At 43.4% G+C, this 22945-nt stretch overlaps 1 protein-coding gene, 1 long non-coding RNA gene and 1 other non-coding gene across 9 annotated transcripts in view; all 3 read left to right on the top strand.

Moving 5' to 3' along the window:
* The first annotated feature begins 398 nt into the window (after positions 1 to 398).
* Positions 399 to 9444, top strand: LOC136298805 (uncharacterized). 7 transcript variants are annotated; one of them, XR_010723373.1, is made up of 10 exons: positions 399 to 992; positions 1823 to 2031; positions 3819 to 3980; positions 5597 to 5682; positions 6215 to 6340; positions 6409 to 6599; positions 7649 to 7772; positions 8244 to 8356; positions 8863 to 8997; positions 9084 to 9444. It is a non-coding gene; the product is annotated as an uncharacterized lncRNA (long non-coding RNA). The 7 variants fall into 7 exon arrangements; XR_010723374.1 differs by having other exon boundaries at positions 1812 to 2031; positions 6235 to 6340; XR_010723375.1 differs by having other exon boundaries at positions 1812 to 2031; positions 6511 to 6599.
* LOC136298984 (small nucleolar RNA SNORA49) lies at positions 6973 to 7111 on the top strand. The gene has a single exon (XR_010723431.1). It is a non-coding gene; the product is annotated as a small nucleolar RNA SNORA49 (small nucleolar RNA).
* A 314-nt stretch (positions 9445 to 9758) lies between the features above and the next one.
* The window catches only part of EP400 (E1A binding protein p400), a 46807-nt gene continuing 33620 nt past the window's right edge, over positions 9759 to 22945 (top strand). The window contains exons 1-7 of the mRNA XM_066199357.1: positions 9759 to 9835; positions 11891 to 13243; positions 19067 to 19157; positions 19575 to 19682; positions 20393 to 20775; positions 20996 to 21301; positions 21453 to 21638. Of these exons, the coding sequence (XP_066055454.1) occupies positions 11921 to 13243; positions 19067 to 19157; positions 19575 to 19682; positions 20393 to 20775; positions 20996 to 21301; positions 21453 to 21638 (2397 nt within the window). The 5' untranslated portion in view covers positions 9759 to 9835; positions 11891 to 11920. The remainder of the gene's footprint in view (positions 9836 to 11890; positions 13244 to 19066; positions 19158 to 19574; positions 19683 to 20392; positions 20776 to 20995; positions 21302 to 21452; positions 21639 to 22945) is intronic.

Below are 22945 nucleotides of genomic sequence, written 5' to 3'. Positions count from 1 at the left end.
GGAAAAAAAAAAAATAAATTACCTTTATCTACTTGTAATAAAGATCCCAAAGCTGTGATATGTACCGCAGTTGAAATCAAAGAGAAGATTCGTTTGGAGAGATAAATAAACCATTAATAACAATAATAATAATAATAATAAATACTTAATGGTCGGGGCTCCCCCTCTGTGCGGGTGGGAGCGCCTGGCGGGGGTGCCCCCCTGCGGTGGGAGGTGAATGGTATCGCCGGGCGGGGCGGGGCCGGAGGAGGGGCGGGGCCAGCTGAGGGGCGGGGCCGGGCGAGGGGCGGCCGTGAGGGGGCGCTGCGGGAGAGCGCGGCGGGCCCGGGGCGTGAGGGGAGCGCGGGGGGGGGGGGTTCGGGTTCAGGTTCAGGGGTGCGGGAAGGGTTAGGGGTGTGTGTGCGGAGCGGGTCAGGCTGTGCGGGAGCGGTGCCGGGTGTGCGGGGGTAGTACGTGGTGTGCGGAGCAGGTCAGGCTGTGCGGGGGTGGCACAGGAGACAGCCGGCGGTGGCGGGAGGTCGGTGGCGCTGCGGGAGAACGGGGCACGCAGCGATGTGAGGGGCCGGGGCACCGCGCTCCCGGCGCTGCCGAGCGCTGTGTTAGCCGCCTGCTCTGTTGCGAGGCAGCACCGACACCCCGCGCACCGGGCTGGAACGTCCTTTACAACACGGACCATCCCGCCCCGCTGCTTTACGGAACGGGAGGTCTGGGACTGGCCGGAGTGACCCTAGGCAGCGCCCTCCTGTCACAGCTTCCGTCATCTCCCGTGCGTGTGACAGCGCCGGCCTGCCGCCGTGACTGCAGCCCGTGAGTCCCTGGGCTGGAGAAAGCCCAAAGCTTGACCATCCTGCATCTTCTTCAAAGTACAAACATACCCAGTGCAGACTCAGAATGAGCTGCGGGAGCCCTCCAGGTGTGGCTGCTAGAGATAAAGCAACTGGGTAAATCTACTGGGACCATAAAGAATTCAAGTGGTTAATTTGGGTTAAAAGGTCAGTGATCATCGAGATCAACTCCCTTTACAGTTGTGTGGGAAGCAATTCTGCAACCACAAACCCCATTTTGTAGCAAAATAAAGTGAATGTAAAATTTAAATCAAGATATAAGAGTGGATAGATCTTTGGAAGTGGTAGTCCAATGCACGATTTTATTGATAATGAGATATTTTATTAGGTTAACTTTATTTCAGTTCCAAAATAGTACTTAACAAAGAGACTCATAATTAGTTCTGACAGCAATTAAAAAAAAAAAAAAAGCCATGAACTTTAAAATAATGCTGGTACATCTAATGCTTATATTAATGACTTAAGATTAAGTGTCAGTTTTAAGCTTTGTAATTAAAGATTATTGCTTTAATGAGATTTTCTGTAATTGTAACATTATATCTAATACCAATTGTTACACATTTTAAAAACCCTCTGGAGAAATTCTTAGAGATCCTAGTAAGTGCTGCACATCTCATTTTCCAGGCATTGGGTTTAAATTTGTACCCTCTGAGCCTAATTTGTTGCTTTCCCTAATTAATGTTGTTGCATGAAATTTTTCCCTTTTGGTCATTTAATACCCTGACAGCGATTGGTTGTGTAGTTGTCAGCTCTCTGCAGGGTGTTGTTAGCAAAGATCTTGTCAGGTGGAAGAGTGGATAAGTACATCCTAGACTGGCATGCTGATTGAGTCACACCTTCAGGGCTTCCAGGCAGGCAGGCAGGTGTATTGGGGTGTGGTGGAAATGTAACAGGCTGTATTGCTACTGTCTTTGGTTCTCTTTGTCATTTCACTGTTTTCTTTACTGAAATTGCAAATTTTACAAGTCTCTCTGCAGGTGGAGTGCCTCCTGTCCCTCAAGTGGCTCAGCGGATTAGCCAGTAGGAAAGCCAACAGCAAAATGGACCAAATTTGTCAAGTTAGCTTAATTCCTTACCTGCTGCACACAGCAGGACCCCAGTTCTGCCCCAGCAGGTACAACCAGCAGGCTGGGACAAAAACCATGTGCTTGTGGTCCCAGCTCCAGTTCATACCTCACAACAACAGGTAAATTTGTATATTATACAATGTTTATATTATACAACGTTTGTGTATTGTCTTGTATGGGAAGTGTTGACCTTGGTGTTTTGTGTGGAGACTTTGTGGGTGGCAGAACTTACCACTCCAGCCTGGGGAGAAAGGAGCAAACAATTCCAGTAGTTTTTGCAGATGACTTTGCCAAGTCTGATAATTTGCTCCAGACAGCTGTGGTACAGCTCAGCTGGGTGTGAATCTTTCTTTGCAAAAAGACTTTGTATTCGTTTAAATTTAGAATGCTCTGTGGATACCTGTGTCTATCATTTGGTTTTAATTAGTGCAGCAGATATACATGATTTTTCTTGAGGAAAGCAAAGGGGTGAGAAGGAATAAGGCACATTCTCTAGGGAAGTAGCATTTTTTCTTGCAATGAAGTCCTAGAAGGAGATTTAATTAAACAGAATCCATTATTTTAAATATTTATGTGCCATTTTAGAAGAAGGGAGGAGGAGGGATGACAATGAAAATTTCTGCAGCTAATGCTGACTTGCCAGCAGTTGCAGGATGCTTACATGTGTTAATAAAAATGCCAGAAGCTAAATGTGCTTTTATATAAGCTTTTTAGAGAATTTTGTGCGTCTGCCATCTGGAAGAGTATTTAAATTCTGTGAAATTTCTCACTGAATCAGCCAGCACTTCTGATGAGAGGGGTACTATATTTTAGGAGCAAAACCAAAAGTTCTCAAGACTGAGTAGCTCTGCATCTCAAGCTTCTCTACTGATTTCTCTTATTACTGCTGCCTCACAAAGTCCTTCAGAGAGTTTACAAAAGTTGTACTAAATGCATTACTAATTACCTTTTAATAAAGTGCAACTTCAAACACCACGGAATGTTTCCAAGGATTGAATAATCATTTCTATTGATTATCCACCTAACATTTTAACATTTTTCAGTGTCTGTCTTGCTTTTGTGTTATGCAGTAGGAAACATAAGTTTAATTATGTTTACTTGAAGGAAAATGAAATTCTGCAGTGGATAAGACCACTGAGGAAAGAAGGTTTTAGGTCTCTGAAACATGTGCCCAAACTCCATGAGTCCCCACAGCACAAGTCACATCATGATTATCTCTTGGAAGAAATGCAGTGAATGGCAAATGATTTTTTTCAAGAAAGAAGATGAAAGATGATAGGCGCCAAGAGAGTAATGTGAATTTGATATTTTCAACCAGAAAAGAATAGGCAGAATTTTCATAGTTAGGATGTGATCACTGAGAATCTGGGAGTTTGGGGTTGCCTCTCCACCGTTTGTAAACTTTAAACAGTACTCCTAAAGGGATTGTAATTATTTTCTTTCTTTGGAAATGTGCTTTTTAGATAGAATTGAGTAAAAAACTTAAAATAATTTTATGGTTTTATTTTAGGGTCAAAGTGTCAAGGTGGGAATAGATGGGTCTGGAATGCCAGTTCTACAAAGGGATATGTTTTAATTACGAGCGTTGAATTAACTGCAGAGCCTGTATTTGAGGGTGCTGCCCTGTTTGTGACTCCTGGTAACATGATCACAATGCCCTATTTCCATGGTGTGGGCTCTTGGAGCCTTTTAAAGTAACGGCAGCTGCTCTCTGCAAAGTCACATGACATGTGGCTCTTCCACGTTCCACTTTAATTCTGCCATCAGCTGGGAGCTTTTTCATCATTCTCAGATACTGTGGCATTATTACTATTATGTTTGTTTAAATTATAGCTGAATAGTAGTAAAATATTTCTTTACTTCGGTTTTATTTTATTTTATTTTATTTTATTTATTATAACTTAAGCACACAGACTGGTCTTTCTGATGTGATTGGGATAGAAAACCAAATTACTTGCTATGAAGCACAAATGCTGCCAAAACTGAAGGTAACTGGAAAGCTTATTGAGGAAATCTCCTGCTCCCCTTCATCACCCAAACCTGAGCCCGTGAAGCTCAAGCCAAATAGGTATGTAGTGTTCAGGTGATTGATTTGTTTTTTATTGATTTTTTTTAAAGTAACAGATGAAAAAGCGTAATATTGGTGAGGGCTGAGAGGGTTCATCCAGAATTGTTTATTTTTTAAATTTTTGTTTCCAAACTGATCACTGCTAAAGACTTTATGCCTTTAAAATACTCTCCCTCAGCCTTCTGAGGGAAAGCAGAGTGCTTCTTTCTGCTTAATAGTTCTTTTCATTTATGAAAGCTCAGTTTTGATCTTTCTGGCCACACTCAAGAGTTGAAGTCACATGTGGTTTTGATCAAACACTGAAAATTACTTCTGGAGTAGAGTTTCCTAAGCAGAATAATTAAATCTTCTCCTTTTAGTTAATTTTCAGATGTACTTGCAAAACTCTGATAAGATTTTTTTTTTTGGGGGGGGGGAGGAGGTGGAGAGGGGGAGGGAAGGACAGAGGGAGAAAAAAAAAGCTTCGTTAAATTTTGAGCTTATTTGTTTCTTACTTTTGAGTCTTCCCTCAGAAGAGGTTAGCAGGGCTCAGTTTTGAGTCTTGGAGCAAACGTAATTCTGCTGTAGAGCAACGTAGAGTTAAATTTTACAGTAAATTACCCTGATATGAGAAGAGTATGGTTAGTGAAGCCCAAGACAGCTTATGTGACATGTGGCTGTGACAGGTGACAAGGAGGATGTCCTGCACTAGTGTCCTTAGGTTGTTCTGCCAGAAGAGAGCACTGGCAGTTAATGAAATTAAGGACTTGGAAGTGATAGTTGAAGTATATATGCAAAACAGAAAAAGAACTCATTCTTATTCTGTTTAGGCATCTTTGGTTTCCTGGAAATAATGTACACAAAACAGTTATTTGAAATCAGCTCTTACAACTGCAGTGTTTTTGAAAACATACCCGTAGTTAAAGCTTTGCTCTATTAAGAAGTTTAACCCGTATTAGCATTTTTTGGGGAGTTCTCTTGCTGTCTCCAGACTTCAAAGATGACTAAATGATGTGGGAGTTCTGTTATGCTCCTTCCATGTAATCCTTCAGAGATGACTGGAACATGAGAGCATTTGGTGTACTTGAATTTTACAGTATAGTGTGTTTCTTCTGTGTGTTGCGAGAAGCAGAATCCCTCCTGCCATATGCTCTTCAGCTGGGTACCTCTTTCAGCTCAGATTACCGACTAAAAATAATATTTTTGCCAGTAGGCAGAGAGTAGGAAAGCAGATTTATTTTTCATTGCAATACCAAAGCTAACATTTGTCCTTGTATCACAAGTGTCATCTTTTCTCCTGCTCTCTTCTCCATTCATAAAACTTTTGCATGAACTAAATAATCCTTATTTTCAACTTTGTTTTTTGCACAAGCTTCATCTGGTCACAGTAGATTTAGAAAAGAATTTTGAATTTAAAGGGCATCCCAGGAGAAAAAAAACCCAACAAAACAACTAAAGGAACAACTGGACAAAATATACTTCTGGAATAAGTGTCATTGTTCCAGAACCTCCCTGTATGGCAGAGACCTGTTGGAAACTTGTTCTTGGATCAGTGAAAGAAAAATCTCTCAGCATTGTTCTGCCAGGATTAACAAGTGGTGCTGGGCTGGCTTTGCAAATTGCCTTCTGTATTCCAGCACTTCGGAGGCTCCAAGGATCCATTGCAGGAATTCATTCTGACACTGAAACAACAACAGATTGCCCTGAAGGATGTTATTACCAGGTAATTGGTACAAATCCATGTGCAGCCTTTGCAGAGATTTGATGGGTCTGTGCTGCCCTCTAGAACAGGGTATTTATGTGAACAGCTGTAAATGAGAAATGATAAATAGGCTGCCTTGTTTTATCCTTCTTGCAGGCTACATTCCTCTATGCTGAACCTATTTGCATCTCAGATGTATAATTTTGGATCATTCTAGGATCTGAAACTCTCAGTAGTTCCATGGCAACTGTTATTAGTTATATAACAATTCTACTTTATTTTGACATATCTAGTATTCGTTGCATTAATGCTGACAGGAAAAAAAAAAGTAGGAGTTGTAACAAGCTTCTTTTGGAAGCTTTATGGATAGTGGTAATTTCCTCTTCTGTGTTTTTGCATTTCCTTGGTGTCAACATAAAACTTCATGTCCTGATTTACTTTCTATTACCTTTAGCCAGGTGCTTTGTGCCTCTTTGCAAATATTACTGGTTTTTAGTAGTTAATAGCCCAAGTGGTTAAAAATTAGTATAAAAAGTTTTGATTTGTTTTATAGAGATCTGTGTGTGTTCCCAGCTGCAGCTGTTGCTCCTCCATGTTTGTATGGAGCAAATCCTTCTCACACATGGACCCATGGAACAAAGCTGTTGCAGTTCAGTCTGGAGGAACAGAGCTGGTGCAGGTGAGTCAGGTTTGAAACACCCACCACTGTGTGCAGGGACTGTCTCTAACTGTGAGTGTGACCTGCAGAACCTTCAGGGTCTCATTCATAATCAGGCAAGCTGGGAGCTCTGCCTGTCCTGCTTTGGAAGCTGAAAGCAAAAGGGAAAGCAGCTGCTGATTTTGACACAGGTGATTGCAGTGCTCAGCATCCTGGAGCTTTTCCTGAATTTCCATTTCCTTACATGAGTGAGAGTGGTGCTCACAGCTGGCATTGTCTGGTAAGAGGATCTCTTACTCAAGCTAATAGTGAGTACATGCTCATGGTGGGAGGGAAAATGCTAAAGGGAAGTCTAATACATTGCAAGATTAATTTGCATAATTTCCTTACTTATTGAAGCAAATTATGTATGTAGCTGTAGCACAAATATGTAATTATATATGAAATATGTCAGTCATATTACTATTTGCTGAGGCATCTAGAGTGTTTCCAAGGAGGATGCCACTAGTTATCCTACGTTTATGAGCAATTTGTGCTTCAAATGCAGATTTTTTTTTTCACAATAGCCATTTGATTAATTGCTTTTGCTTTCATTATCTGTAGCTATTTACATTGTTAGTGCTTTAAGTGTATTTAGTGTCTTTATGTTGGCAGTTCCTCAGCCTTACTCCAGGGGCTTTTAGTTTTTGTAGAGTGCCCTGGCATTGCCTGAGGATAAATTGAAAATATGCTCCTTTCCCTCCCCAGTAAGATTCTGTGTATCCTCTGGGGCCTACAATTTGAGCAAACATTACCAATATATTGAAGTTTTTCTTATTTTTTTATTCCAAATTGCACCATTATGCTTTCCGTTAGATGCAGTACAAAACATAAAAGAATACTTTGCCTTAAAGCAGCACAAGAGAAGGGATTTGATTTAGTCAATAGACAAGAAAAATGATGGATCATGTACAGGAATAACAACTCAGTCAGGTGTGCTTAGTCATAGGACATGATGTGATTACTGTAATAGATCTTTTATTTTTATCTGGCACCATAAATTAATAGCTTTAATGGTAGACAGATTAATTATGAATTGTGCAGATCTGTAATGTGGGCAGTCAGATAACTCGAAATGTTTGCATGCTTAATATAGGTAGGGGAAGTAATAAGAAAGCAATTTTCCCAATCTTCTCACTCTGTTAAAAAAAAGTTTGTTTAGAGATTTATCCTTTATTATATAGGAATTTGTAATTAAGTTGCTTGTTCCCCCATTTTAGGAATTCATAAAAAACTTCATTAAAAAATGATACTTCTGTGCTATCCTGTCTTCCCACTCTCCTTCCACAGGTGTCAGTCACACAGAAGTGATTACTGTTGCCTTCTGTGACACTGATTTACATCTGCTGATGGACACAAAGACTAAGGGATGGTGTGACAAAATTGCAAGAGGCAGAGATATCCACACATACAGGTGAATTTCATGCTAAGAAATCGGTGTTTTAAAATCAAAAGTGGAGAGAAGATGGTTTGGGGTGAAACTGGGATTTTTGGTTGAGGTCACCCTTCTAGTTTAAGTAACTTGGTCTTTCAAGATCCCTTCAAAGATTATATCATACCCCTTCCCTTCAGACTAGAGTGAAAATGAAAACCATGTCCTTTCCACACTGCTGCTTCTGTTCCTGTCTTTCCCTCCCTCTTTCATCTAACAAACCATCTGGGCTTCTGTGCTGGAACAGCCAAAATAAATGTGGGTGTTTTCAGCCCTTGATAAACAAGAAATGTCATTCTTGATTATCTTTGGATTTCAGATCCACCAGTGATGGGATGCTGTTTGTGTAGTTCTAAGATGTATTTGAAAGCTTCTCTCAAGTGACTGTTTCTTTTCTTAGAAGGATGTGCTGAGAGCACAAGGAATGTCGTAATGGGTTTCTTTGTTTTACAGGCTTGTAAGTGGTAATTCTATTGAAGAGAGGCTGTTGAAAAAAGAGTGTTAAACATATGATTCAAGAACTGACTGCTCAGGGAGGGAATCGTTCAACAGACTTTTTATCTCAGGTACTGTAACATTACAGGTGTTATTTAAATTGAAACTTGCTTTGCCTTGTGAAGACCTGGGGGCTTCTGGGGTCTTTGTTGTTTCTTTTTTTTTTTTTTTGGTTTTTTTTTTTCCTTTTTTAATTCCTCATTGCTGTTAGACTACTACATGAGTGTTTACTAAGCAGAAACATAACTAGATTTTAGAATTTTGATCAGCTTGGTATACAAGCAAATGTTAGTAAATACCTTCTCCTAACAGTATGACTAACAGAAGTTATACTTACTGCATTTCCATACACTTAGGAATAAGAATTTCCCCAATGTTATGACAATATGACCATGGATGTATCATTTTGCACTACCAGTATGTTAAAAATAAAGGAGAGGAGCTGTTTATTTTAACTTTTAAGTGATAGGATATGAATTGTCTTCAGTCAAAACTATTGATAACTATGAATTTTGAGACAGGGCACTTTTGATAATGTATTTTTGGTACCTAAGCCTTCACTTTGTATTTATCCCAGAATGCAGGTGGTCATCCTCTGTGTTAGACAAGCCCGTGCTAAAGACCAGAATTCTGAGTGTACTCAAATCTATTTAAATCACTTTGAGTTGATGACAATGACTACTAGAAAAAGAAGTTCGTCAAATAGATCTCTGTAAGTTTACTTCTACTGTCAGTATTTTTTCTCAGATTTAACAGTAAATCACTGGTGGTCTGATGGCGAATTTGTTTTCTCTCAAGCACGAATGTATTTCACGGGGACCTTCTTATCAAAGGCTCTGTGCTGACTTTTAGTCTTAAGGTAAATCAGTGTTTACTGTCCAAGCATCAAATCTGTGCTCGTGCTGATGTAAAGAAAAGCCTGAAGTGCTTCAGTATCGCTCCACCTGATGTACCAGAAGTCCTTCCTCATGTCCGGGTGGAACCTCCTGAGCATCAGCGCGTGCCCGTTGTCTCTTGTCGTGTTCCCTGGCGCCACCGGGCAGAGCCGGTCCTGCAGACAAGGATGGGGTCCCGTCTCAGCCACCTCTTCTCGAACAGCGCCGGCTCCCTCAGCCTTTCCCCGCCCGAGAGCTGCCCCAGCCCCTCCATCACCTTTGTTTCCCTGGGCCGGCCCCGCTCTAGGCGCTCCCGGTCTCTCCTGCCCTGAGGAGTACCAGCCCCGCGAGCTGCAAGTGTGGATTTTCACACCGTGTCTTGACAGCCCTGCTCCCTGCGCGGCCAGCAACTACCCTTTGCTGTGTCCTTACCCTCCCCTGCCTCTGCTACAATAAATATAATTTTTCTGCCGTGTCGCCGAGCCCGTTCCTATCGCGACAGGAGCCGCGGGCCGCCTCCGCGGTGGGCGCAGGCGCGGTGCTGGCGCAGGCGCGGCGCGGCCCGCGGGTGGCGGCGCAGGCGCGGCGGGACGCGGTTTGTCTCCTACCGGCGCTGGTAGCGGCGCCCCCGCCCGCGCTTCCTGCCCGCAGCGAATGGAACCCGCGGCGCCCGCGGTAAGTGCGGCCCGCGGGGCCCGCCCGGGCCCGGCTGCGCGCCCCGCTCCGCCCCGAACGGCTCCCGGCAGCCCCCCGCCGCACCGGGGGCGGCCGCGGAGGGACGGGCCCGCCCGGCGCGGGGCGGGGGACGCGGGGCGGGCAGGGCCGGGCCGGGCCGGGGGAGCGCGGCCCCGGCGGGAGGAGCCCCGGGCGGGGGGAGTCCCCGCGGAGCGGCGGCGGCGGGGCCGCGGTTCGCCCCCGGCCCGGTCGGCCCCGCCGCGCTGCTCGCACACAAAAGGCGATCCCTGCTTCGGGACCTCCCTTATCGGCCTGTAATTAATTAAGTGTTTTCACTAGGGCCGTAAGTGTTAGTGAGGTGCGGGTAATTAAGATTCAAACGATACCAGCAGCAGCACGGTCTTATTATTTTAATTATTTGGTATCGGCGCTGTGAAATAACCACAATACCTCGAAGAATTGCAGTATTGTTAAGTCTTTTGGAAAAGGGGCCTGTAAAGAGTGCAGTTTTTCCCCCTTCCCGCTCTGCTGAGGGAGCTCGCTTAGGTTTGAGCTCCGGGGAGAGCGAGAGGCGAGACCCGCCGGGATGAGCCCCGGTGCGGGAGAGGCGAGACCCGCCGGGATGAGCCCCGGGGCGGGAGAGGCGAGACCCGCCGGGATGAGCCCCGGTACGGGAGAGGCGAGACCCGCCGGGATGAGCCCCGGTACGGGAGAGGCGAGCCCCGGTGCGGGAGAGGCGAGACCCGCCGGGATGAGCCCCGGTGCGCAGAGGCGAGACACGCCAGGATGAGCTCCGGAGCAGGAGAGACGGAACCCGCCCGGAGGAGCCGCTGTGCCGGCTGCGCTCCCCGGTACCCCCGGCGCGGGAGGTCCCGGGTTCTCGGTCCCCTGTCGCTGCTGGCACGTGTGTGACAGCGCCTTAGTTCCACCTTCCCGGACAGCCGCCTCTTTCCCGGGGCAAGGAAGGGAATATCACCGCCTCCAGGGCTTGGGCAGATCGCTGCAAATAGGGCAGGACAGGGGAGCGGAGGGTTGTGATGTGCTGCTGCCTGCTTGGGCAGCGGAGGAACGGGAGAGCACTCGCTGCATCCCGCCGCTTCCCAGTAGTGCTGCCGTGCCGCTGTGCCGCTGCCTGTTGCCACTTGCGACCAACTTGGAGTGAGGAACACAAAGGAGTGGCAGCATGCTTGTGTGTGTTGGGCCTGAAATGCTAAAAATGAAAGTGTTGCTTTCAAAAGAGGAGAGACGTTTTGAAAGGAAAGAAAACAAACAACCCATCGGGTTTCATTTTCTCTTGCTGCTATTTCTGTGTGACTCCCAGCCCTGAATTTACCTGTCAGTGCATGTCATTGGAATTTTTGTTCGTGTGTGATTGAAATACAAAACCAAAACGTTTTGGGATTTCTGGGTAGCGTGACTCAATAAACAGCATTTTAAATGAAATGCAGATTTGGTTAATTTTCATCTCTTTATGTGTTCTGGAGGAAAGAGAAGGCAAAGTTAAGCATCAAGTATAGTAGTTTTACACACGTTCAGATGACTTGGCCTTCAGTAGCTTCAACAATAAAGTTGAATAGTCTGTCCATTTTCTTATTTTCAGTTGCTGTTGAAACAATGGACTATTCGTTTTAGCAATTATGTTTACAATAACTTTATATTAAGAGTTAAAAGCACTGAAACATTGGTAATAATGAACATGAAAAAAGAGTAGATGCCTTTGATACTGGAGACTGTTGTTTCTTGAAGTTCCACAGCAAGGGAAAAAGTCCTGTTCACTTTTTTTATTATTATTATTTTAAGTCATTCTGCTTAGCTAAGGGGAACAGCATTTGTAAGACTATTCAATAGCAGTATTAGCTAGAGAAATTTATGAGGGATTTAAGTGGGATTTTGTTGTGCTGAGTGTTTCGGATCATTTGAAACATTTTAAATAACTGCAATACCAGGATGACAGAATTCTTGCTATTAGGTAATCTTTCTAGTTGTAGCTAAATAGTTTCAGTTGCAGAAGAGTTTTTACCTTCCCTGAATTTCTGTTTCTGTGTATTTCTTTAGAGTACACTGTAAAACTTTAAATCGGTGAGAATGCACCATGGCAATGGTCCTCAGAATGCCCAGCGCCAGCTGCAGAGATCCAGGTCCTTCACAGGCAGTGAGGGAGAAGAACAACAGGCAAATTTACCCCAGTCCCCTGCAGCCTCTTTTGCGCCTTCTGCGAGTCCCTCAGCGCCGCAGTCGCCCAGTTACCAAATCCAGCAGTTTATCATGAGCCGGAGCCCTGTGGCCGGGCAGAACGTGAACATCACCCTGCAGAACGTGGGCCCGGTGGCCTCGGGGAACCAGCAGATAACGCTCACCCCGCTGCCGCTCCCCAACCCGACGTCTCCCAGCTTTCAGTTCAGCCCCCAGCAGAGGCGCTTTGAGCATGGATCCCCCTCCTACATCCAGGTCACCTCTCCGCTGCCTCAGCAGGTGCAGTCCCAGAGCCCCACGCAGCCCAACCCGGTGCCGGTGCAGGCTCTGCCCAACGTGCGGGCAGGCACTCCCGGGCCCGGCCTGGGCATGTGCAGCCAGAGCCCCACCAGAGGCTTTGTGGATGCCAGCGTGCTCGTGAGGCAGATCAGCCTGAGCCCTTCCAACGGCGGACACTTCGTGTACCAGGAGGGACCGGGAATTGCACAGATTGCTCAGGGGGCTGCTGCGCAAGTGCAGCTTCCGTCGTCTGGGGCGCCCGCCACGGTGAGGGAGCGCCGGCTTTCGCAGCCTCACTCGCAGTCTGGGGGCACCATCCACCACCTGGGGCCTCAGAGCCCCGTGGCCAGCGGGGCAAATATGCAATCTCTGACTAGCCCGGGCCACATCACAACGACCAGCCTGCCACCCCAAATCAGCAATATTATCCAGGGGCAACTTATGCAACAGCAGCAGCAAGTGCTTCAAGGGCAGCAGCTGAGTAGACCCATTGGATTTGACAGGACTTCTGGTGGACTGATAGCAGGAGTTGGAGGGCCGAGTGCGTTTGGAATGACTTCACCTCCTCCTCCCACGAGTCCTTCACGGGCCACTGTGCCACAGGGGCTGTCCAGTCTTCCTCTCACTCCTACAGCTAACACAGCAGTGAAAAAGCAACCCAAAAAGTTGGAGGAGATTCCTCCTGCCAACCAAGAAACTGCTCAAATGAGAAAACTATGTTTGGATCATCACCACAAGCAGATGGAAATTCTTAAGGAAACTTTTAAGGAATGTTTGATTGAACTGTTTTTCCTGCAACATCTTCAAGGAAATATGATGGACTTTCTAGCTTTTAAGAAGAAACATTGTGTTCCTCTGCAAGCATACCTGAGGCAAAATGACTTGGATCTGGAGGAGGAAGAAGAGGAAGAACAATCTGAGGTCATCAATGATGAGGTAAGAAACTCTTTTGGAATAAAATCGTAGATGATGTTGTAGCACTGGGATTGTGAAGTATTAAAGAATGGGACAGGACATGGAAAATCATTGTTGCTTGATGATATATGGCAGTTTTTCATAAAATAGTTGGCCTGAGAGAATGCAGTTCTGCTGGGTAGGGTGATTCGATGGGTTGGTTTGAGTGTGCTGTTAGATTTATGGATTTAAAATAAAAGAATAGAGAAGGAGCTTTAACTGGCCTAATTGCACACAAATAAAGATGGTAGAACCGTGTAAATGGTTACAAGTTCTCAGAATGGTTGTGACTAGGAATCATAGTTTGAATTTCACTTACCTAGACTTGGAGAAACCAAAAAAGAATGAGCTAAAGCATTACAAGAGGTTAACCTGACTCACGTGACTTCTAATCATAGATGTTACTGAAGTTCAATGTTGCTGCAGCCAACAAAAAAGTGAATTAATCTAATTAGTGAGGGAGAACACAGGGGTGCCCTGGAGCTCTGTGTGTGAGTTGCTGTTTAAAGGATTAACAACCAACACTTACAGACTGGACATTGACAAGTTCACTTTGTTACTTATGCAAAGGCTTAAATTACTAACTAGCTTGAATTCACTGTTTATTAATGCCAAAGAACTTGAAAGAAGCTTGCCACAAACAGGTGCTGTGCAGCTTTTCCTGCACGTTTGTACCCATCTGTGGATGCTGGAGCACTGGTCTGGTGCAGAGCCTGCCCACAAGCCAACATGGCAAGTGGTTGCAGCAGGGTAGATAGAACTGATGCCCCTGCACCACTTGGCACTCATAAATATCTTCTAAAATTTGTGAAAATATCTAAGGGTGTATAGCTGCCAGTTTGTAGAAGAACCAATATTTTGTAAAGAGCCTCGTGTTGCTTTCAATACCTTTGGGAAATGAGTGCCTTCACTGAAATTTGATGACTCCTAGGTATGAATCATTAGCAATCATGCCTTCAGCTGGAATTTGTGGGAAATTATTAACACAAAAATGGCTGAAGTTTAATTTATTCGTTGCTTTGTTGTCTGAACTCCTCGGTTAGGAACATACATTTCTGCTTGCTACAGTTATTGTCAATTTTGAAGGAATCATTACTTTATGTAGTAACATAAAAACTAGCCTGTTACTGTAATTTACTGATAATGGATATTCAGTATTTTTTTTTTCACCTGGTTTGTGTTTTGTCAAATTGTTTAGGTGTTCTTGTTGGGTTTCGTGTTTGTCAGCTGAAATAACCAGGTATTTTTAACTACCATCTGCACACTTTGAGGGGTCTTTAGTGGGTGTAAATGGAACAGGTTCCTTGAAGTCAGTGGCGCTGCTACACTTTAAATGAGTCGAGGCTCTACCCCGTGGTGTGTTTGAGAATTTGCTGTACTTCGCTGCCTTCTCGTGGTGGATCCTCTTTTGTTTGTGGAAGCTGCTTGTCCCTGTAAACTGCTGGAGAATTTTGCAGTATGCAGCAGCAGAAGTCTTTATGTGTTTTCAAGTGATGAGTCCTTCTGAAAGATTGAGACATCTTTTGATATGTTCTTTCTTTGTATTTTGTTGTCGCCTTCTGTTTTATTTCCCCCCCCCCCTCTTTATCACTTTCTGCTAAAGCAACGCGCTTCATCCCTTGCCTGGAAGGTTGATCTCTTTGGGAATTCCAGGGGAGAGTGAATGGTGGCTGTGCTCATTGCTTAAATAAATGTTGAAGCTCTCTTACGTTCAAACTGTCTGTCATGCTAATTTGTTGTCCGTTAGCAGCAGCAATCATTTAATTTAAAACACACTTCTGTGTTAACTGGATTTAAGGAAACGTTGTTTCCAGTGACTAGAAGTCACAATAAACAGTCAAGGCTGTGCTCTGTTCTGCTATTAAAAGTAAGACAGAACTCTAAAAATGGGCTGTGCTCGAAACAAGCTGTGCTGATGGTGGTATAGTTATTATCCCCTCTTCAGTGAGGTGCCATCAGTACCAAAGGAGTGTGTTGAACAGTTAAAAAAAAAAGAAAAACTTCTAAAAAGAAAATGATTCTCCCTTCTTTTTTTTTTTTCCCAAAATATTTCTCTCAGGTAAAGGTTGTGACAGGAAAGGATGGGCAGACTGGTACTCCTGTCGCTATAGCAACCCAGCTTCCTCCAAATGTTTCTGCTGCTTTTTCATCCCAGCAGCAACCATTTCAGGTACTTTTCAATGGTTCTAAAATGTAGTTTCATCCCAGATTTTTTTTCTTCATTCAGATTTGATATTTCTTAGATGAATTAGAATTTTCCCAAGAGCCCATCCCTTATCATCTAAACAAAACCAAAAAACCTTTGCAGTCTTCAAATGCATCAGTATAACTGAAGCCTTGAGGAAGTTAAAGCTTTGTCTCCAGGTTGCTGGCTTATTGCATTAACTTTCAGCTTGAATGTTTTCACTTTGGTTTGTTTGTCTTTTGTATCCCTAATGCATTTGGTTCATTTGTGCATTCTGCGTAGTGATAATATGGATTCTTTGTCTGTGGCATTGTAATTGTGGATTTCTTCTAAAATTCTTTTCTTTTTTTTTTCTTCCCCATATGTATTAAAGGTTTTGAGTGTGGCTACAGAAGGTTTTGGATTTGCCTTCCCTGAAATGTGTTCAACAACAATACTAATCCTCTGACACAATTTATTTTAAATAATTAACTGCTTTCCATTAGCTCTGCCATAAATGTTGGGAAGAAGAAACAGAAGTGCTTATTTTTATTATAAAAGTCATTTTTAACAATCTTTTTCTTTTTTCATGAGGTATGCTGGAGAAAGCCAAGAAATAAATGTGATAATCAGTTAAAATTTTCATGGATCAGTGATGATGCAGCTTTTCAGTTTGATGTGGTTTTATGCAGCTGCCTTCAACTCTGTTATCCAGCCATCACTGCATACATACCCTGAGAAGTAATATACTCCAATTCCGTCTGCAACTAAAATATTTACATTTTAGCTCAATGATATTCTCAGCAGGTGTTACAGGGTGAATTACTCTGCTGTACTACAGCAGCTGTACAGGCTGTGCTGCCTTTATCTAGGCTTTGGGAATGGAAAGTGAAATGAAATACAAGATGGGTTGTGTTCCTGTGTGTAACAAATGGGATGTTCCCTGTGATATTGTGCAAAGGAGTTGTGCAGCAAAGGGGATTGCACTAAGAGCTCTTCCTTAGGGCCAGTACTGACATGTCTTGGAAGTCTCCTTAGGTAGTCAGGCTTCACTTAGGCTGTTTAAAATACCTAATATTATATCAGGTTATTTACTGTAGTGATCAGTGTTACCATCAAACTGTAGCTGCAGCAGTGATGATATTTTTGAAGGTACCATGTCAGACCAGTTTCAGGAAAACTGGTTCATGCTAAAAACGTACCAAACTCTCTGTGTGGTACTGACTTTTAACACAAACTGCTGAGAGAAAGTGGCATTTCTTTCCATCAGTCCTGCTCTTTGTGATTGTTTATGGAGAAATAATGTGTCCCAGTCAGCATCACCATTCAAATCCCAGTGCAGAAGTGCAGCACTCCGAGTGATGAGAAGTGCACACATTCATTGTGTGCGTGCTGCATAATCATGACCTCGGGACAGCTACATTATTTTAATTAAAGCTGGGACAGTTTTAGTCTAATATTAGTGGTATGTGACTGCAGTTTCTAAAGGCATTGCATGTCTCCTCTCTGAAGAGTCTGGCCTAAATTACACCATGATAATGCAGACAGCTGGGAGGCATATTCTTAAGAAAATGTCAGTCAAAAATCCTAAAGCAGAGATACAGCCTGGAACTGTGAGTATGCAGTCATCCAGAAGGAGAGAGCAGGTGAAGTAAATGGCATTTACTGTGGAGTTTGAAGAATACAATTTCTTAAACTGATGTCCCAGTAGCATCTGATGCAAATGGGACATAAACTGAATTTGTTAGTCAATTTAGTAGCATTTACACAACCAATTTTTGTGGCTTATTTTGAAAATGCTGTGAATGCCCAGGTCTGTGATGCTCTGCCAGACACTGGCTGTTGGACCTGAAATATGCTGCGTGTCTACCTTGTGACAAGACAAATATTTGAAAACTTAATCCCTACTGAGTGTGAAGTGGCAGTGAACTGTGAATATGAGTCAGAGATACTTAAAACCAGAATTTACATCTTCAGGCTGTAGCTGTATCACTGGAGTGTCCGCAAATGCCCTCAGAGCAGCACCGAGATTAAGTGTTATTTATTCATAGCTATTGATTGAGTCTGAGGGGCTTGAGATATATTCAGCTCAAAAAGGAGCATTTTAGACCCAGTCATTGTAGGCGATGTTGGCCGTGATTATTAATACCATGCAGAGAAGCACTGAAGTTGCAGGATGTCACTGCTGTGATTTCTTTCAGTACAGACTAATGTTTACCTCAGTGGGTTTAATTTGCAGTGGTAAAATTTCAGTTAAAATCAGAGAAGAAAATACCTGTGAATAAAGTAAAGAAAAAAAAAAACATATGGGAAATTACTGTCTTTCTATGTTGTCATAAAAATTTTTCACAACATTTTCAAACCCTTACTATACCTCAACATGTGTAAGGCTCTCACCATTAGAAAAGTACACTTTGAGAACTAGAGTGCTAAATTAATGAATTTACCAGGATGCAGAGTGCCATATATAAAGTCTGTGTTTGTATTTTCTGATGGTATCTCTTAAGACATTTTTTGGGATAGCCCTTATTTTTCTCATATTAAGTTTCGTAGTAGAATATTTGGTACAGCATGGCCAAATATTGAGGAGAATTTAAAAATGATTTGGAAACTCACTGAAAGAAATTGGACTTGCACAGACACTGATGGACATTAACAAGTACTTGCCAGTGTGCTGAGGGCCCAAAGAACATGAAAATTGTCATATACCCAAATCTATTTGCCTCAGTAATCCTGTAGGTGAGTCTGTCAGCTGTGCTTGTTGCTGAAAGGATTCTCTGGGATAGGTTCTTGCCATCATTGCCAATATTAAATGTAGTGATTTAAAAATAAAGTTTGAATGCACTGTGTGATCTTACTGAAGCTAAATTTCAGCTTGCTGAATCAGAGCCCAGTGATTCCTTTTGCATCTTGATATCAGTAGTGCTCTTCCATGCTTGTTAATTCATGGTTTGTGTGCTGTTTATCCTCAGACAAAATGGATAGTAATTTCTGGTGAGCTCTGATGTCACCTTAGCCTTATGGCAATATTGTTTCTCCTCACTGAGTTTATTCATGAGACTCATTTTGCCAGCTGTGCAAACAGGTACAAGTCCAGCATCTGGAAAACTGGAACTGGAACTTGTGTACTTTGGCTGAGGTTCTTAATTCCATCTTCCTAGCTTTTTCCTGAAATATTTCAATAGTAACTCTCACAAAGCTCCATCCTGAGAGTGAGTGTGCTGGGGACTCAAATAACCTTAAACTGTTTTCAGGATGAGGATGAATTTATGTGTTACTGATTTTCCACGTAGATGTAATACACTGATGAACATTTCCATTAATTTTAAAAAAGTAACAAAAATACTTTATTTTTTACATATTCCATTATCTTGAGTTTGGTATCACTTAACAAAATATAGGTGTGCATTATGTATAACCAACTTCATCACTGTAAAATTTAAACTCAATGAAGAGTATCTGTGCGTTGTGGACAGCTGAAACTTCATAGCAGATATTGAATGAGTCTTGTTTCCTGTGTTGAAGAGCTGTTCTGAAGGACTTGTTCTGTGCTGGCCTCCTTAGATCCGTTTGTAAAGTCTCTCCTGGTGTCAGACCATCTGCAGATTGAACTTCTGTGATTTGTTTTCTTTTCCCTGTAGCAAACGCATACAGGGACTCCAGCGGCGGGGACTGTGAGCACCATAGAGATTGAAGCTTTTAAGAGACAGCAGCAGGCCCTAGCACCAGCAGGTATGTTCCACAGGCACGGTTCCACTTCCATCCTCTTTTTTTTTCAAACAGTGATTGGAGCCCACTGTTCTGTAACTCTTGGAATACATTTTTGCCTCACCTTGGGAATCGCCAGGTCCTTAGGGCTATCTACTGCGACTGGTGCTGTGGGAAGAGTGCACTCCACTCCCAGTAGATAGGCCTGGATTTGACAGGCATGGAGACACGGTTAGGTTGATTGTTCTGGCTGAGAAGATTGGAGATGGCCAACTTGAAGTCAGAGGGACTCTGCCCCTGGAGCATGTTCTTCATAAATGCTACACATGTACAGTAGTTGTAATTTTCGGAGCTGATGTCGGAATCATGTGTAGTAGTTTGCTTTGTAAAATTGAACCCATTCCATTATACCATGCCATAAATGGAATTTGAATATCACAGATTCGTCTAAGAGACCACGAATTGAAGTGGGCCGTCATGGGATGGTTTTTCAGCACCCGGGTGTGGCTTCAGGAGTTCCTCTTCAACAGCTAATGCCAACGGCACAAGGTACTGTGTCACCACATGCCAGCTGCACATTAATTTCACAAGGAGATGTTGGTGATGGAACTAGAAACTTGGGCTTCTGGCCTGCCAAGATCCTAGTCCCACCACACACTTCTCCATGTAAATTAATACTTGGTATGCAATGCCTGGTTTGTTTAAGGAGCTGAGTGACGGGCTCCAAAGGTGCATGTGGGCATGGAAATACGTCACAGGTGCTGATGCAAAATGGCCAGTCTGAGAATTCTGGAACTGAATCAATGATTTATGGAAAGGAAACCATCTAATTGGAACATCACAACAAATTTTTATTCATTAGTCATGCCAAGCTTTAGAGTATGTGTTAGAGTGAATGTGTTCTTAGAAAGAACTAAGTAGTATTTAGACTTTATGCTGATTTTTTAGGTTAAATTCCATTAGCTCACCAGTCCTTTTTTTTTTTTTGAGTACACAAAATTTAGAAGACCTATAATGACATGCTCTTTTTTAGTTGCTGTGCTCCAAATTCTAGTTACAGTCCTGTGCATGAAGTACTTTGTTGTTTATTGTAATGGTGATTTATTTTGTGATTGTGATGTGGTATATTCAAGTGATGGTGTCTTGTGGCGAAGTAAGTAACAAAACCACTCTGTTCGCAGTCGATTTCCTCCTGAAATCACCAGAGAGCCATGGGACGCTTTAATCTCACCTGGGCCGTGTCTCCTCTTGCCCTGCAGGTGGGATGCCTCCCACTCCGCAGACGGTGCAGCTGACGGGGCAGAAGCAGAGCCAGCAGCAGTACGACCCCTCCAAGGGCCCTCCGGTGCAGAACGCGGCCAGCCTGCACACGCCGCCACCGCAGCTGCCGGCGCGCCTGCAGCCCGCCAACGTCCCCATGGCCTCGCTCCCGGCCACCCTGCAGCTCCCGCAGCAGCAGCAGCCCCAGCTGGTGGAACCTCCGGCCCAGCCGCAGATCCAGGTGAAGATCCAGCCCCAAAGTGTGCCCCTGACGGCCGCCCCGCTGCCTGCGCCGCTCCAGCAGCAGGTGCCACCGGCGATCCACGTGCAAGGACAGGCGCCCAGCCAAGTGTCACAGCCGCAAGCCGCGGTACAGCAACAGGTACGGGAGCCTTAGTGGGGTGAGCATGTGTTTGTTTCCATGGCCAGTAATGTCTAAGAACTCTGTCTTCATCTTTTAATTCCACTGGACACTTGAATCCTTTTCCTGTAAAAACGCAGGTGTACGTTTGTTATTAAATTAGTCTCCGTTGTGTTCTGCTGTAGTGTGGGCTAAGTATTGAATCCTCAACTCATCAGTAACCAGTGTGTTTCTTGGGCAGACTGTGACTCTGACACGACCATCTGCAGATCCTGCTCAGAGTTCTCAGCGTCTTGCAGCAAATCCACTGCCACCTACCTCATCCATCGCTCCAGCAGCGATCCCAGGCGCAACACCGCCTTCTCCATACCCAGTGCAAACAAACAGGACCTCTCCAGCAACAAACAAGTCCCTGTCTCCTGTTGCATCCAAGCCTCCTGGCGTAGCTGTAGCAGCAGCAGCACCTAAAACGCAAAGTCCAGCTCAGAATGCAGCAGTGGTGCCGCAGGAAAACTCTCAAGACAAGCTGGCTGAGCAAGTCAAGCTGGTAAGATATTTTCTGTGCCATGCCTTTACACCTTTTCATTTCCTGTCAGTTAATTTAATATAGTAGGAGCAATTACTATTTTTCTCTGATTCTGTGACTTCAGGTGCTGCATTCTGCAGCTTCATTGTAAGTCTCTGAACTTCTTTTTAAGGAAAATCAAATCCACCAGCGGATAGCAGAACTGAGAAAGGAAGGTTTATGGTCCCCCAGGCGTCTGCCTAAACTCCAAGAGGCACCAAGACCAAAATCCCACTGGGACTATTTGCTGGAAGAAATGCAGTGGATGGCAACTGATTTTGCTCAGGAGAGAAGGTGGAAGATGGCAACTGCTAAGAAGGTACTTGAAAAACGTTTTATGGCTCAGAACAATAAATGTTGATATCACTCAGTTTCGTAGCAAAGCTATTGAAATATCTTCTGCCACAGATATAAGTAAAGGAAAGATGAGGCACTAACTTTTACGTCAAATGATAAGTTGTGTTATCAGTTTTGGAATGGCACCTGAGGCAGACTGAATAATTGTACAGATTGTGGATGCAAATAACAGTTTGTGGATTTTATTCTTCTGGAAATCAAATAGCTTGTTTAGGAGCCCAGTCAATATGTTGACTGGGTTATATTTAAATGAAAAATAGAGTTGTCATGCCTGTCTCACAAGTGAGTTATTTCCTGCCAATAAAGAGTAAATACAGAATTTTGTAAATAACTTCCATTGGGTGTGGTTGTCTGTCTAGTTCTTTTTTCCTAATCTCACAGAAAAGTAAGAGTAAAGACAGTAGTGGAAACATGGTAGAGAACTGTTTCCATAGGGGAAGAGAGCAGCACAGCAGGAATAGAGTAGTGGAATGAAAATGTGTATGGTGTGAGATCAAATATATAAAATCTATTACAATTTACAGTAAGCAAGGGTTTTCTATGGATACCAGCAATTTTGCATCTTTTCTTGATACATTTATGACCAGTTTAGGGTAATGAAGAGAGCTACTGAAGGTCATTAGTTTAAATTGCCATGTTGTTTTCTACTGTTTATTCTGAAATGATGGAAACTCAGAAGAAAAGTATTGAAATAAGTATTGTTTTGTACAATAAATATCTACATTTTGAATATAATTAAAATCTGGATTTCCATTTGTGGCCAATGGTAGGTTTTTAAGAATAGGAGAAACAGGAAGGACAAATGTGAAATGATCCTTCCCCTGGCACTATGCTTCAAACTTCTGGAAGTCAATGTTTTAGGGACCTCCTGAGCTAAAGGTTGCAGTCAAGTCAGTCTTAACAGCCACTGACTGATCTTTCATTCGTGTATGTACACTCTTTTTGAACTCATTTTAGCTTTGGTCTCTGACATCTTGTGTAATTTCTGTGACTTCATATGTGCTATCTGAAAAAAAAGTTTTCTTTTGTGTGTTTGCTGCTAATTTCAGTGGAATTTTTTCTAATTTTTGTATTCAGAGAGTGAATTAAGAGTTTCCTACTTGATTTCCTAGTTATAGTTGTATTGTTTTTTCTTTGAGTTTCATGTCTGTTGCTTTACTGGCATGGTAAGAATTAAAGATATTGGAGGTAAGTGCTATGTGTGTAAAGCTCTGGTCAACATCTGGCTGCTGCTAACTACTCTAATCTTAAGAAATGCAATGATAGCTA

This window comes from Chamaea fasciata, unplaced genomic scaffold (assembly GCF_029207755.1).
Source record: "Chamaea fasciata isolate MVZ Bird 193981 ecotype frontalis unplaced genomic scaffold, bChaFas1.0.hap1 SCAF_18, whole genome shotgun sequence".
NCBI lineage: Eukaryota > Metazoa > Chordata > Aves > Passeriformes > Sylviidae > Chamaea > Chamaea fasciata.
This window is presented reverse-complemented; position numbering and strand designations above follow the sequence as displayed.